The sequence below is a fragment of the Vitis vinifera genome, chromosome 14 (genome assembly GCF_030704535.1).
Source record: "Vitis vinifera cultivar Pinot Noir 40024 chromosome 14, ASM3070453v1".
Taxonomy (NCBI): domain Eukaryota; kingdom Viridiplantae; phylum Streptophyta; class Magnoliopsida; order Vitales; family Vitaceae; genus Vitis; species Vitis vinifera.
Window position 1 is genome coordinate 9,624,918 of NC_081818.1, and position 15,645 is coordinate 9,640,562.

General features: G+C 32.6%; 1 protein-coding gene across 1 annotated transcript; it reads right to left on the reverse strand.

Annotated features, from left to right (window-relative positions):
- Positions 1 to 13,877: 13,877 nt before the first annotated feature.
- On the reverse strand, positions 13,878 to 15,131 carry LOC100266513 (cytochrome P450 89A2). Its single transcript, XM_002263998.2, has one exon. It carries the CDS (start codon positions 15,129 to 15,131, stop codon positions 13,878 to 13,880), a length of 1,254 nt encoding a protein of 417 aa, XP_002264034.2.
- Positions 15,132 to 15,645: the final 514 nt, after the last annotated feature.

Sequence of the window (15,645 nt, forward strand, 5' to 3'; positions counted from 1 at the left end):
CTCTTATTACTTCTTCATGTGATTATTTTGCATTGTTCGTGAGGTCACATTGGTTGGTCATGGTGGCTAGTTTCTATTTCTCTGACTCCATTTTGGAATAATCTAATTGTGCTTTGTTTGGTCATTTCATATTTAAAAAAAAAAAAAAAAACCTTCTTTCATCCTGGTTTTTGTTTTTTTTTTTTCTCTCTTAAGATATTTTCTTGGTTCAATCTACTAACCTTTAAATCCAAATATAAAGAAAAATGAATCTGGTCTCTTCATATTTATTGGGTGTTTGGTCTATGTTCATTCTCTTTCAAAGCTTCATTTCATTGTATCATCTGTTTCTCTCTATTCTATACGCGGGTGTTCCAATCTGGGTCTCTGTTTTGACTTCCGTACTTGAGTTTCTTTCTATGAATGGAAACCGAGAAATATAGATTGGCTTCTTGTAACTGATAAAACAACTGGAGTCCACTATCAACTTGAAGGAAGCAGGGGTGTTAATCGGGTTGGGATCATGGATGCTCTGTTTTTTTGGAACCTTTAGCTCTCTGCTCCTGGTCTTCCAATCCTCTCTTAGTTTCATTATTTTTTAAGATAATGACTGGTAATGCTTGTTGCTTATTTTATAGCTTTAGTGGTTTGCTTGTTTGTTCTTGACTATCATCGATACTAGCAATGGAAAAGAGAATAGTATTGGTTTTGTTTCTTACGAATTTGGAGGCGATCAAAAGGGTCCAGTGAAGAGGAGGTAGGCGGTGAGGAAAACTTTAGATGAATGGTATGAGGTGATATATCTTGTAAGACTTGGACCTGCTCCTACGGGTTTCTTGTATGATTGGGGAACCTTGTCGTCAATACCCGTCTAAGCGAGCCAGAGATAGAAATTTCTTGTTGGATAAATCTAGAGAATGGCGATTAGACTGAACATACCAGGCACAGGTCCAAAACTTAAGTCGGATGATTCTTAGGATGAAGGTCAAGCTCTCCTTTTTGGCTGATCATCCGCCCTTGTACGTCATCGCGACAGCCAAAGTTACCTGAGTTCCCATTACAGAAGATTCATTTCTATTAGGTTGCAAGCATTCTCATTTTTTTTATGGGCAAGATGCATTTGAACCTTGCCCGAGATGGAGAAATTTACCTGCCCCACTAGCTACCCATACCCCTCATCATTCATGTCCTACACTATTAATACCATCATACCCATTTTACCTATCTCCTGCACATATAAATTCCTTAAATGATTCATTTCAATGTTAAAGCAAAACCAACAAACTTTAATTTACCACGTATAGTAACCACATGCCATTTTTCTTTTGTTTTTTTTTTTAAAACTTTTAATGTTAAAAGTTTTGTTCTTTATTTATTTTATTTATTCTTTTTTTATATCCTCAAACAGCTCTTTAAAATTTCCTAAAATTCCAAAGTTCCAAATTTATTTATTTACTTTTAAAAAATACCATTTTCAAATTAATTTTTTAAAATTTTGATTTTAAATTTAGTTTACAAACTTTAATTCTCGAAATTCACTTTTCCAAAACTCCATTTTTTTAATTTAATTCTTCAAAATTCAAATCTTGAAATAATTTTTTAAAATTCTAATTTTAAGTTTAACTTCCTAGGATTCAAATTTTTAAATTTAATTTTCCAAAAACCCCACAATTCCGAATTTAATTTTTAAAATGCTACCTTCAAATAAATTTTCGCAACTCCAATTCCTTTCAAATCAAAGTTTCAAAAGTTCCATCCTCAAATAATTCTTCAAAACATCATTTTCTTAAATTTAATTTTCAAATAATTCTTCAAAATTCCCTTTTCTTAGATTTAATCTTCAAATTTCCATTTTCAAATTATTTTATTTTATTTCATTTTATTTTATTTGAAAATTCCATCTTCATTTAATTTCTAAAATCTCAATTCTCACTTTTTTTTAGTCATTATTATTTTCGTTATTATTTAATTATTCATTTATTTAGTTATTAATTTTAAAATCCATTCTTTAAACAATTTTTCAAATTTTCGATTTCTGAATTTAATTTCCAATTTCAAAATTCCAAAATTCACGTTCATTTTTATTATTATTATTTTCATTATTATTATTAATCTATTTTATTTATTTATTTTAAAATTCCATCTTTAAACAATTTTTCAAAATTCCGACTTCTGAATTTAATTTCCAATTTCCAAAATTTCAATTTTCACATTTATTTATTTATTTATTTATTTATTATTATCATCATCGTCATCATTAAATAATTCTTCAAAATTATGAATTCCAAATTTAATTATCAATTTTCGAAATTCCAATTTTCCGATTTTTGAATTTAATTTCCAATTTCCAAAATTCCAATTTTCACATTTATTTATTTTGTACTATTATTATTATTATTATTATTATTATTATTATTATTATCATCATCATCATCAAATAATTTTGCAAAATTCTGATTTCCAAATTTAACTCTCAATTTCTGAAATTCCAATTTTCCAATTTCCAAATTTAATTTCTAATTTCCAAAATTCCAATTTTCACATTTATTTATTATTATTATTATTATTATTATTATTATCATCATCATCATCATTTTATTTATTAATTTTTAAAACTCCAAACTCTCAAATAATTTTCATAATTCTAATTTATTTCAATTTTAATCTCCAAAATTCCAATTCTTAAATCTAATTTTCAAAACTCCAATTCTCAAATAATTTGCTAATTTCTTTCAAATTTAATTTCCAAAGTTCCAATTTCTTAATTTAATTTTCAAAACTCTAATTCTCAAATAATTTTAAAATTTCCAATTTCTTTCAAATTTAATTTCCGAAATTCCAATCCTTAAATTTAACTCCCAAGACGTCAATTTTCAAGTAATATTTCGAGACTCCAATTTTCAAATAAATCTCAAAAATCCAGTTTTCTCTCGAATAGTTTTAATTCCACTCTGGTTTTCAAATAATCTTTCGTTTTCTTTGATTTTTTTAATAAGCATGAATGAATCTTTCATAATTCCAAAATAATGGAATTTGTGATATTAATTCATGCAAAATAAATTGGGTTTTGGTGGGGGCCCTGCATATGAGTTTTCTTTTCTGATTGTCAGTTGTTATACTTATTGAGTATTGTTTGATCTTTGTTTTGCTCTTTGATATACATGTAATGATTTTGTACTTGAGCTAACCTTGTTTCTATGATAGCGCACTATTAATTGCTGCTAATATACGATCTCATTCCCACTTCGCTTATTCTGATGCATGATTCACTTTATTATTTGATTATTTCACTGGTATCCATTGATTTTCTCACCAATTGCCACATCTGTCTCACCTTATTTAGTAGAAACCCGTTTTTTAGGGATTTAGAGGGGTGCTACGGTCTTTATCATACCTTTCCAATAAGTAATCTAACCCCTGAACCCATATTTGGTTTCTCACATACTGTATTTTCCAAATGAGGAGTCACACTTAGGGTTTTCTTTCTTATTTTGTTTATCCTTTAAAAATAAAACAAAAATAAGTAATGACTCAAAGTCATTTTCTAAACAATAAATCATTTTTAAAATAAAAAGCGAGTTTACCAACGAGTGGAAGCGCATGAGCCGAAATATGGGGTCCACAATTAGTCTTTATAAATGTTAACAAACAAACCCTTAATATTTTTAAAACTAAAGTTTATTCTTTTATTTAAGAATTATTTTATCCTTTAAATATCTATTATTAACAAAATTCTATTTTCTTGCTTATTTTAAATTTTAAAGTTTAAACTTTAAAAACATTTCAAGTTCTTAAAAATACTTTTGTTTTACAAAACATTAAAGAACAAATTTCAAAACCTATTTTTAAAAAACTATTTTTTAAAACAACTTTAAAAAACAATTATCAAACAAGCTTTAAACTTTACTTATTTCATTCTCTCAAAAGCCCAATAATTATACAACCCCTAAAAGCCATATATAATTTCTTATTTGAAAAAGATAAGTTTATGAATTAAAAACAAATTCAAATGTTAGATTACCTATTATGAAGGTATGAGGATAAGTCGTAGTACCCTTCTAAATTTTTAAATCTATGATCTCTAATATAAAAGCAAAAAAAACTCACATTCAATTAATTAATCAATCAATACAAAAATAAATAAGACTTAATATAAAAGAATAGACAACCATACTACAAAGATAGATTATAAAATCTACAAGACAATGAATATGAGAATTATACGAGTTGATTCATTAAATTAATTAAAAAATGATTTAATTATTTCTAAAAGATTGCAACAAATCTTCAAAATATTTCAAAAGACTTTATTTGCAAGAGAAAAAAAAAAAAGATTCTAGATGATTTCTATTTAATTTATTTTATTTACAAAGAATGCTTCAATTTATAAAAGAAAAAAAAATGATTTGATTTATTTTTATTTACAAAAAATTTGTCAACATATTTTTATTTATGGGCTAATTTTTTTTAACTTATTTTTATTAAAAGAAATGATTTTTACAATCCAATTTGATTTTATTTACAAGAAAATAATTTTTAAAACTCTTATTTGAAAAATTATTTTTACAATTCTAATTAAAAAAAGTTTGATTTCATTTGGGAAAAAAAAGTTTTAGGATTCAATTTTATTAAGAAAAATGATTTTTACATTTTTATTAAATATTGAAATCAATTTTTATTAAAAGAAATGGTTCCGGTTTAATTTATATTTACAAAAGCTCAGCGAATATTTCTTCAAGCTCTCTCATTGTAATATTTATCTGTTTGTTTTCTTGTAGCATATTTCATGGAAGCTTTATTGGGTTAATTTCTTCCTCTTTGCATGGAAATCCATATTTTTAATTAATAAGCTCACTGAATTTGTAATACCCATATTTTTAATGACACATATCCAAAAAATTTCATAAAATTATTGGTAAAATAGTAGAAAGGGAGATGAAAATTCATGTGTTAATATTTAATTAGAATAAATTTTAAAAAATCAGTTAAAAGTCAATAATTTGAAATTTTTTACCACATTAAATTTAAAGAGTGAATTTAAAAAATTAGATTTAAATTTGAAAAAAATTTAACCGTTAAATGATTAAGAATAGATTTTGAAAATTTTAATATTAAATATATTATAAGAATTAATTTAATTATTACTAGGTAATTGCCCGAAAATCTTAGTGAAAAAAACTTGATGAAATTTAATTTATATTATGTTGAAATATTATGATATATTATTAAAAGAGAAATGAATTTAATATCATAACGAATCGATTTAATTTATAGTACGTTGAAATGTTATAATTAATAGTTGCAAGTTGAATGATTAAATAATGAAGGTGGTAATTTATGGATTAAAATTGAGATATTTGAAAAATAAAGTATTAAATCGTGAGTATGATAGGAAATATATTTTTTGATATTATTTTTTTTTTATGGTAATTGAATTTGATTTGTGAATACTAAAATTAAAGATAAAAATAAAATAAAATTAAAGGAAATTATAAGGACTTGTATTTTAGGTATAAGGATATATATATACATATAGAGGGACTGGACACCAAAAGTGGTGCGAAAGCCACTGCCAGGAAAGAGGAGAAGAAAAACAGAGAGAACAAGAGAAATGGAGATGCAGTGGAGGGCCATGGGTTCTCCATGACGGAAAGCCTGCATTTTGAGCCACCAAACCTGCTCCGATCTGTATCAAATTTTGCGAGGAAGTTCAATTCGTCGAGGTGAACATCGCTACCGAGGGAGGAGACAGTGGAGTTGAAGCTGAGCTACCATCTCCATGGGGATATGGGAGAGATTGTGTGTTCAAGTCTCATCTAATGAAATTTTTTTTATCCATGTAAAAAAAGGTAATAGAATCCTTGTTCCTTTTCCTTCTGGTAATTATATCTACATAAGAAAATTCAGATCATCTGATGGCTTGCTTTTTGCAAATGAAACTGTAGTAGTTGGTCCCTTCCAAATGTCTTCAAGTCACATGAAATGCTTCAACCCCATCTCCATTCAACAAAGCTACCTATGCTTCCAGGTACTGTTATTTCCACATTAAAAATTAAGTGGGTGGCCCACTAACCTAGTATTTAGCCAATTAAAAGAATACCCAATATCTTTAAATTGTTATAAAGATATTTACCCTTGATGGAGTGGGTAAATTGTAATAATTATAATATTATTATTTGAAATAAAAAACAGTTATTCGAATAACACGTTCAGAACGGTTTTTGAACGTGTATTCTTGGCCCTCTTCTCCTATCAATAAGATATATATACAGAAACCCATTCATGTGCTGTGAGTACTCTCTTCCATCAATTACAGAAAACAATTCTGTGTATTAAGGTTTGATAAGGAGAAGAAGAGATCAAGGATTTAAGATCTATAAACTGAAGGAAAATCTCTCATGGCAGCGTGTTCTTCAAACGGTATGTAATCTATTTATTAATTAATGTTTTTTTATTATTTTATTATCAGAGATGAGTTTGAATTCAATGATCTAGATTATTGTGTGTTAATTTCCGTATTAAATCTCAACAAGTGGTATCAAAGCAAGGTTGAATTTAAATATTAAGAATCATTGTTTTATAAAGATTAAATTTTTGAGATTTATCTTCAATTAATTCGTCTCACTAAAATGAATAAAATAAAATAAAATAATAATAATTAAACAAACGACCAGCCTCAACACGTAGAAGGAAGATTTTTTATTTTTCCTTGCAACGTTGACTAGATCAATGCGGGTGTGGGGCTCTGGTTTGGCGGACTAGTTTGGCATCAGTCCGGTGGCCGTTTTCAGGTGCCATTGCTGGCCGTTTTCAGGCGCCATTGCTGGCCATTTTCAGGCACCATGGCTGGCCGTTTTTAGGCGCCATTGCTGGCCATTAAAGGCGCCATCTCGCTAGTTTCAGGCTCTAGTCCAAACTCCATTGTCGGCGCCATTAAAAGACACCGTTTCTCCAACTTTCAGGCGGCAGTCAAGGCGCCATTTCCGGCGCCATCGCACTATTTTCAGGCACCAGTCCAGGCGCCATTGAAGGCGCCATTTTGCCGGTTTCAGGCTCCAGTCAAGGCGCCATTGTCGGTGCCATTGAAGGCGCCGTTTTCAGGCGCCATCTGCTGGTTACAGGCGCCATTGAAGGCGCCGTTTTCAGGCTCCATCTGCTGGTTGCAGGCACCATTGCCGGCGCCATTGAAGGCGCTGTTTTCAGGCGCCATCTCCTGGTTGCAGGCGCCGTTTCTCAGGCGCCATTAGAGGCGCTGGTTGCAGGCGCCATTAGAGGCGCTATTTGCAGGCGCTGTTTTCTTACCGTTTGCAGTGCCGTTTTAGGTGCGCTTCAGGCATCCTTTTCGGGCTCTCCAAAAGTGCCATTTCAGGCACTAATCCAAAGATCTTGATTGATTTTATTATTTTATTTGAACCTTTGTGAAATTATTATTATATATGATGAATGCAGATTTCTTTGATTTTATGATGATTGATTATTGAATCAGATGATTATTAAAGATACTATCTCCTTGATTTTTAACTCAAATAAAAGAATTAATTTCATCTTGTGAATATTTTATCTAAAGACAATTTATAAATGTAAGGTTAACTAATTTGGATAGTTGCCAAAGTAACCTAAATTAGTGAGCCTTGTATTTATTGAATTGCATAAAAGAATAAAGGGAGACTTGTAAAATTCTTAATAATTCTCTTTATAATTAGGAGAATGAGACTAACCCAAAGGAGAGTCAATTTCTGCTAATTATTAATTAATGTTTTTATTTTGTGTTGCTTAGAAAGGTAAAATGGATACCCAAAGGTAACATATAAATGACACAAAATAGTAAAGTGTTTTAAGCTCCCTCCAAGTGAACACTGGATATGTTAAAATTTACCTAAAGGAGAATTTTAATGATATCAATAGTTCATTGCTTTTTATTTTATACTTGAGGCCTTATTGTGATCATTGTTCTATTTTGTACAGTTCCCACTTCATTACACTCTCTTGCATCTGGAATGACTGTTTTTGATGGGTCGAACTTTTCTGAATGGTATGAAAGGGTTCAATTCTCACTGGGTGTATTGGATCTTGACTTGGCTTTAATAACTGATAAACCTCCTGAAGCTACGGATGACAGTACTCCGGAGCAGGTGGAACAATCAAAATCCTGGGCAAAATCAAACAGACTCAGTCTGATGTTTATGAGAATGACTATTGCCAATAATATCAAGACCTCTCTCTCTCAAACCAAGTTTGCCTCAGAATTTCTGAAATCTGTTGAGGAGCGCTTCAAACGCGCTGATAAGTCCCTTGCAGGCACATTGATGGCTGAATTGACCACCATGAAATATGATGGTCAGAAAGGTATTCAGCAACATATTTTAAACATGACTGGAAAGGCTGCAAAGCTTAAGGCACTAGGCATGGGTATGGATGAGTCCTTCTTGGTACAGTTTGTCCTTAACTCACTTCCATCATAGTTTGCTCCATTCAAAATCCACTATAATACTAACAGTGATCAGTGGAACTTGAATGAGCTCACCAGTAAATGTATACAAGAGGAAGTGAGATTAAGACAAGAAGGACATAATCTTGCTCTTGCTGTAACTCATGAAGTCACGAAGAAGAAAGGAAAATTCAAAAAGGGAAAGAACTTTCCACCTAAGAAAAGCGGACCTGGGGAAGGTAGCCAGAGTCATGATGGAAAATTCACGGTAAGTTGCTATTTTTGTGGCAAGAAAGGGCATGTGAAGAAGGACTGTATCAAGCGCAAGGCTTGGTTCGAAAAGAAAGGTATAAATCTTTCTTTTGTATGTTATGAATCTAATCTTGCTGAAGTTCCTTCAAATACTTGGTGGATTGATTCTGGAGCCATAACTCATGTGACTAATTTAATGCAGGGATTCCTTACAACCAGGAAACCAAAGGAAAGTGAAAAGTTCCTCTATATGGGAAACTGTTTCAAGGTTGAAGTGGTAGCTGTTGGTACCTATCGCTTACTATTAGAGACGGGTCATCGGATGGATCTTTTAAACACTTTTTATGTACCTTCTATCTCTAGGAATTTAGTTTCCTTGTCCAAATTAGATGCTACTGGATATTCTGTTTTATTCAGTTTTGGACAATTAAGTTTGATGTTAAATTCTGTTACAGTTGGTTCTGGTATTTTATGTGATGGTTTATATAAAATTTCCTTGAATCATCAATTTGCACAAGCTTTGATAACCCTGCATTCAAATGTTGGTTCAAAACGTGGCTTAATTAATGAAAATTCTTCAATCTTGTGGCACAGAAGACTAGGGCACATCTCTAGGGAAAGAATTGAAAGATTAGTGAAGGAAGGAATTTTACAAAATCTTGACTTCACTGATTTTCATGTATGCGTGGATTGCATAAAGGGAAAGCAAACTAAACATACAAAGAAAGGTGCCACAAGAAGTAATGAGCTCCTTGAGATAATTCATACAGATATTTGTGGACCACTCTCTGTTCCATGTTTCACAGGAGAGAAATATTTTATCACCTTTATAGATGATCTATCTCGTTATGGTTATGTTTATCTAATGCATGAAAAGTCTCAGGCCATTGACATCTTCGAGATGTTCATAACAGAGGTCGAGAGACAATTAGATAAAAAGATTAAAATTGTGAGATCAGATCGAGGCGGTGAATATTATGGCAGATATGATGAATCAGGACAAAATCCTGGTCCTTTTGCCAAATTCCTTGAAAAGCATGGCATTCGTGCTCAGTACACAATGCCTGGTACGCCACAGCAGAATGATGTTGCTGAAAGGCGTAATCGCACATTAATGGAAATGGTTAGGAGTATGATGAGTTACTCTTCTGTACCTATTTCATTGTGGGGTGAAGCCTTAAAAACCGCAATGTATATCTTGAACAGAGTTCCTAGTAAGGCAGTTCCAAAAACTTCTTTCGAGTTATGGACTGGTAGGAAACCTAGCTTGAGACATATACATATATGGGGTTGTTCAGCGGAGGCAAGAATCTATAACCCACATGAGAAAAAGCTTGATTCAAGAACGATATCTGGATATTTCATTGGCTATCCGGATAAATCGAAAGGGTACAGATTTTATTGTCCTAACCACAGTGTGAGAATAGTTGAAACCGGTAATGCCAGATTCTTAGAGAATGGCGAAATCAATGGGTGTAATGAACCAAGAAAGGTAGATATTGAGGAGATAAGAGTGGATATCCCACCACCTTTTTTACCTCAAGAAATTATTGTCCCTCAACCTGTTCAACAAGTTGAGGATAATGAGCAACATAATAGAGATGGTTCATTACCACTAGAAAATATTGCCATTGAAAATGCTGTAGAGCCACCACAACCGGCACCTTTGAGGAGATCTCAAAGAGAAAGGAGACCTGCCATTACAGATGATTATGTGGTGTATCTACAGGAATCTGATTTTGATTTGGGATAAGGAAGGATCTGGTTTCGTTTTCACAAGCCATGGAAAGTGATGATTCTAGTAAATGGATGGAAGCTATGAATGAAGAGTTGAAATCTATGGCCCATAACGGTGTCTGGGATCTCATCGAATTGCCTAATAATTGTAAACCCGTCGACTGTAAATGGGTCTTTAAGACAAAGCGTGACGCTAAAGGCAATATCGAACGATTTAAGGCCAGACTTGTGGCCAAAGGTTTCACTCAAAAGGAAGGTATCGATTACAAAGATACCTTCTCTCCAGTTTCCAAGAAAGATTCGCTTAGAATCATCATGGCACTTGTAGCTCATTTTGATTTAGAGTTACATCAAATGGATGTGAAAACTGCATTCTTAAATGGGAATTTGGATGAAGATATCTATATGGAACAACCTGAAGGGTTCGCAAAGAAAGGAAATGAACACCTAGTTTGCAAATTAAAGAAATCCATTTACGGTCTTAAACAAGCTTCCAGACAATGGTATATTAAGTTCAATAATACCATTACATATTTCGGATTTAAAGAGAACATTGTTGATCAATGTATATATCTGAAAGTTAGTGGGAGCAAGTTTATATTTCTGATACTGTATGTGGATGATATTTTGCTTGCTAGCAGTGATCTTGGTTTATAATGTGAAACCAAGGAATATCTCTCTAAAAACTTTCATATGGTTGCTATGGGTGAGGCAAACTATGTTATTGGCATTGAGATCTTTAGGGATCGATCTCGAGGAGTGCTAGGTTTATCTCAGAAAGGATATATCGATCGGGTTTTAGAGAGATTTAATATGCAGTCATGTTCATCGGGTATTGCACCTATATTGAAAGGTGACAAATTAAGTAAAATTCAGTGCCCAAGGAATAACATGGAAAAGGAGCAAATGAAGAAAATTCCTTATGCATCAGCTGTGGGGAGTTTGATGTACGCTCAAACATGTACAAGACCAGATATCAGCTTTGTTGTAGGCATGTTAGGAAGATACCAAAGTGATCCAGGATTCGAACACTGGAAAGCTGCAAAGAAGGTGATGAGGTACTTACAAGGGACAAAAGATTATATGCTCACATATAAAAGATTAGAACAATTAGAGGTTGTCAGTTACTCGGATTCTGATTATGGTGGTTGTCTCGATAGCTTAAAGTCAACTTCAGGATTTGTCTTTATGCTAGCAAATGGGGCAATTTCGTGGAAGAGTGAAAAACAATCAATTACTGCTTCATCCACGATGGAGGCCGAGTTTGTTGCTTGTTTTGAAGCTTCAAGTCATGCTTTATGGTTGCGGAATTTTATCTCAGGGCTTGGTGTTGTCGACTCTATTGCTAAACCTTTGAGAATATACTGTGATAACACCGCGGCTATTTTCTTCTCTAAGAATGGAAAATTTTCTAGTGGATCGAAACACATAGATTTAAAGTATTTAGTTGTTAAAGAAAGAGTCCAGAAACAACAAGTGTCAATTGAAAATATTAGGACCACACTTATGGTTGTTGATCCATTAACAAAGGATTACCTCCAAAGGCATATTTGGAACATGTTATGAGGATGGGCCTTTTGAGTAATCCATAATATGTATGATAATGAATGGTGGTTATGTAATTGACAATTTGCGCATTAAAATTGTTTCTGTTTATTCTTGTTTTCAATTATGGGTGCACGTTTTATTGTTTGATAAACAAGAATTGTCCTGACAAGACAAATTATAGGGGCTATTTGGCATTAAGGACTGGGTTAGTAAGGGTTATTAATGTGTGGTGCATGGAAGGAAACATGACATTATGGTCATGTGACCGCCATGACTCGCATTTATGATCTAAACTGATTCAGTATTATGGTATATGATTTTGGATGTATCAGCTAAGTTTATTGAAATCGTGATCACGTGTCAAATTTATTTTCCAGTATATATTTTATATATAAACTAAATATATTATAGTTTTCATAATCGGTTTAGTGGGCCAAGTGGGAGAATGTTATTTCCACATTAAAAATTAAGTGGATGGCCCACTAACCTAGTATTTAGCCAATTAAAAGAATACCCAATATCTTTAAACTATTATAAAGATATTTACCCTTGATGGAGTGGGTAAATTATAATAATTATAATATTATTATTTGAAATAAAAAACAGTTATTCGAATAACACGTTCAGAACGGTTTTTGAACGTGTATTCTTGGCCCTCTTCTCCTATCAATAAGATATATATACAGAAACCCCTTCATGTGCGGTGAGTACTCTCTTCCATCAATTACAGAAAACAATTCTGTGTATTAAGGTTTGATAAGGAAAAGAAGAGATCAAGGATTTAAGATCTATAAACTGAAGGGAAATCTCTCATGGCAGCGTGTTCTTCAAACGGTATGTAATCTATTTATTAATTAATGTTTTTTTATTATTTTATTATCAGAGATGAGTTTGAACTCAATGATCTGGATTATTGTGTGTTAATTTCCGTATTAAATCTCAACAGGTACCTCATCCCCAAGAACATACCATAATTTCTCTGTTGGGATATTGTCTGCAATATTCTTTGATTTATTCCACCTTCCACTCGAGGGTCAAACCCAAGTATTGGTTACCCATTTCATAAAGCTAACCAATTTGACATAATTTTCTTTTAACATCAAATTAGTCAGTGAAAACATGGAGGACATGATCATTTTAGATCTCAACAAAATTTAATTGCAAATAAGTGCATGCATATAATATTATTTTTATAAAAAACTTTATAATTAGATATTTTCTTATAAGAATATACCCTAGTGGAAAAATATTATAAACCAATAAACCAATAAATCAATAATTTTACTATCCAATATTAATTAGGATATTAAGCATGTAATTAATGATCAAAATTAATATGCAATCTTATTGTCATTGCATGCATAAATAAAATCTTCCAAGTATGAATGTTAATGAGATGTTAGCCTCCCTCACTATCACTCAACAGAATATAAAAGTTTTCATTATTTTTTATTTTAAAAATAAAAAACAAAAAAGATATATTCCAGCACTTTGTATTAGTTAATAAATTAAAGAAATCTTCCAACCCTCTTAAGACTAAGGAACCATATTAATTCGTAAACCAATTTAATCATTTAATATAATTTAATGATTTAATTCAAGCCATTGAGTACGTTAAATATAAATATATTTGATAAAATAAATTAATAATATTATTTAAAGCCAAAATTAACTTAACCTAATAAGTAAAAAGGATTTTTTTTTCAATAAAAATAAACTACTCTTGAGCCATCATTGCCTAAAAAACTCAATTGATTATCAACTTTCTATAATAATAATATATTATATATATATATATATATATATATATATATATATATATATCAATTACTTGATATTAATAAAACCAATAAATATGTTTGGATTAAATAATTTTAAAACAACTTTCAAATTTAGTTTTAGCAAAAAAGTTGATATTTAAAATAACAAGAAATTAATAACAAAATTCTCTCAAATCAGTCAAGAACCTCTCTGGCTTCAATTCCAGTGGATCTTCCCACACTTCAGGGTTCCATGCGATCTCTGCTACCATGAAAAAAATGTTAGCGTTTTGGGGGATTGTATAGCCACCCAGATTTACATCTTGGTTCACTGCATGAGGCAAGCCGAAGTGTCCAGGAGGATGACGCCTCAAACCTTCCAAGATCACAGCCTTCAAGTATGGCATCTTCTGCAAATCTTCCTGCTTCACGTCGTCCTCTCTTGTCCCCATATCCCCACTAATCTCTTCAAAGACCTTGGCCTGAATATGCGGGTACTTCACCAGGTTTGCCATGATCCACTGCAGCAATGTGTAAGTAGTATGTGTTCCTGCGTTGAGAAACTCGGAGCACAAACTAACCAGTTCGCTGTCATTGAGCTTCCTCTTCTCGTCAGGCAGTTGCAGATCCAGCGAAGTATCAACGTAGACTGTTATACGACTGCTGTCTTCTTTGTCGGAATCTTCTTGTTTGCTTTGTAATTCCTTCTTCAAGCGATCTCTGGCCCTTATAAGAGGGATCAACACATCTTCTTGATGCTTGCGAAGCTGCAGGAACTTCTCCCAACGCTTCCGAAACAAGATCTTTCCTATGGTAGGCCAGAAATTGAGCATATTGAAGGTGCCAAAACCAGCCAAAACTCGCAGCTGAGCAGCTTGGATTTCTCTCACTTTCTCCTCCTCAAGCTGATTCCCGAAGCACATCAGAACCAGCAAGCAAAACATGGCGAAGTGGAAGTCATCCACCACGCGTACCACACCATCTGCGGTTTTAGAGCTCCTGCGAAGCTGAGAGAAGAGAATCTCCAGCACCCACTTGTGGGCTCGGGAGTACGCTTTTAGGCGCAAGGGGTTGAAGATTTTTGTAGTGAGGTTGCGGCGGAGGAGGCACCAGGTGGGACCGTAACCGGCGGAGCTGACGTTGTGCTGGTTGCTTCCAATGACTTTGTTGGTAACCAGAGGAACGGGGCGGTGGACGAAAACTGCAGCATTTTGAACTAATGCTTCGTGAGCCAGGGAGGCACTCGCAACGAAGATTGCTGGGCTGTTGCCAAGTGGGGGGGAGACGATTGGACCATGCTTAGCGTGAAGGTTTCTGAGGATTGGCTCAAGTTCTGTGTAAGATTTCCGAAGCCATAAGTAGCTGCTTATGATTGGAAAGGCAAAGGGTCCAGGAGGGAGCTTCTTCTTGGGCTTGGAGAAGAGCATCTTCAAATTGATAAATGATAGTTTTTTCATTAATTTTAATTCATTCGCTCATGTACATAGTATATATAGAGGGTAATCACCATTCTAAGAATGGGAAAGAATGATACAAGGAAAGAATGATATAAGGAAATAACAACTAATATCCTAATATCTCAACTTTCCTAATATCTCAATATTCCTAATATCTCAATATTCATAATATCTCAATATTCCTAATATCTCAACTTTCCTAATATCTAAACATTCCTAATATCTCAACACTAAATGATATAAGGAAAGAATGATATAAGGAAAACATTCCTAATATCTCAACACTCCCCCTCAAGTTGGTGCATAGATGTAACACATGCCCAACTTGTCTAAAAATTTTGAGAACACTTGACTTGAGACAGCTTTGGTGAGGATATCGACCAATTGATTTTCTGATCGAATCTTAGGCAATTCCACAATCCTATCATCCAACTTTTCCTTAATGAAGAATCTATCCACCTCGACATGCTTTGTACGATCATGT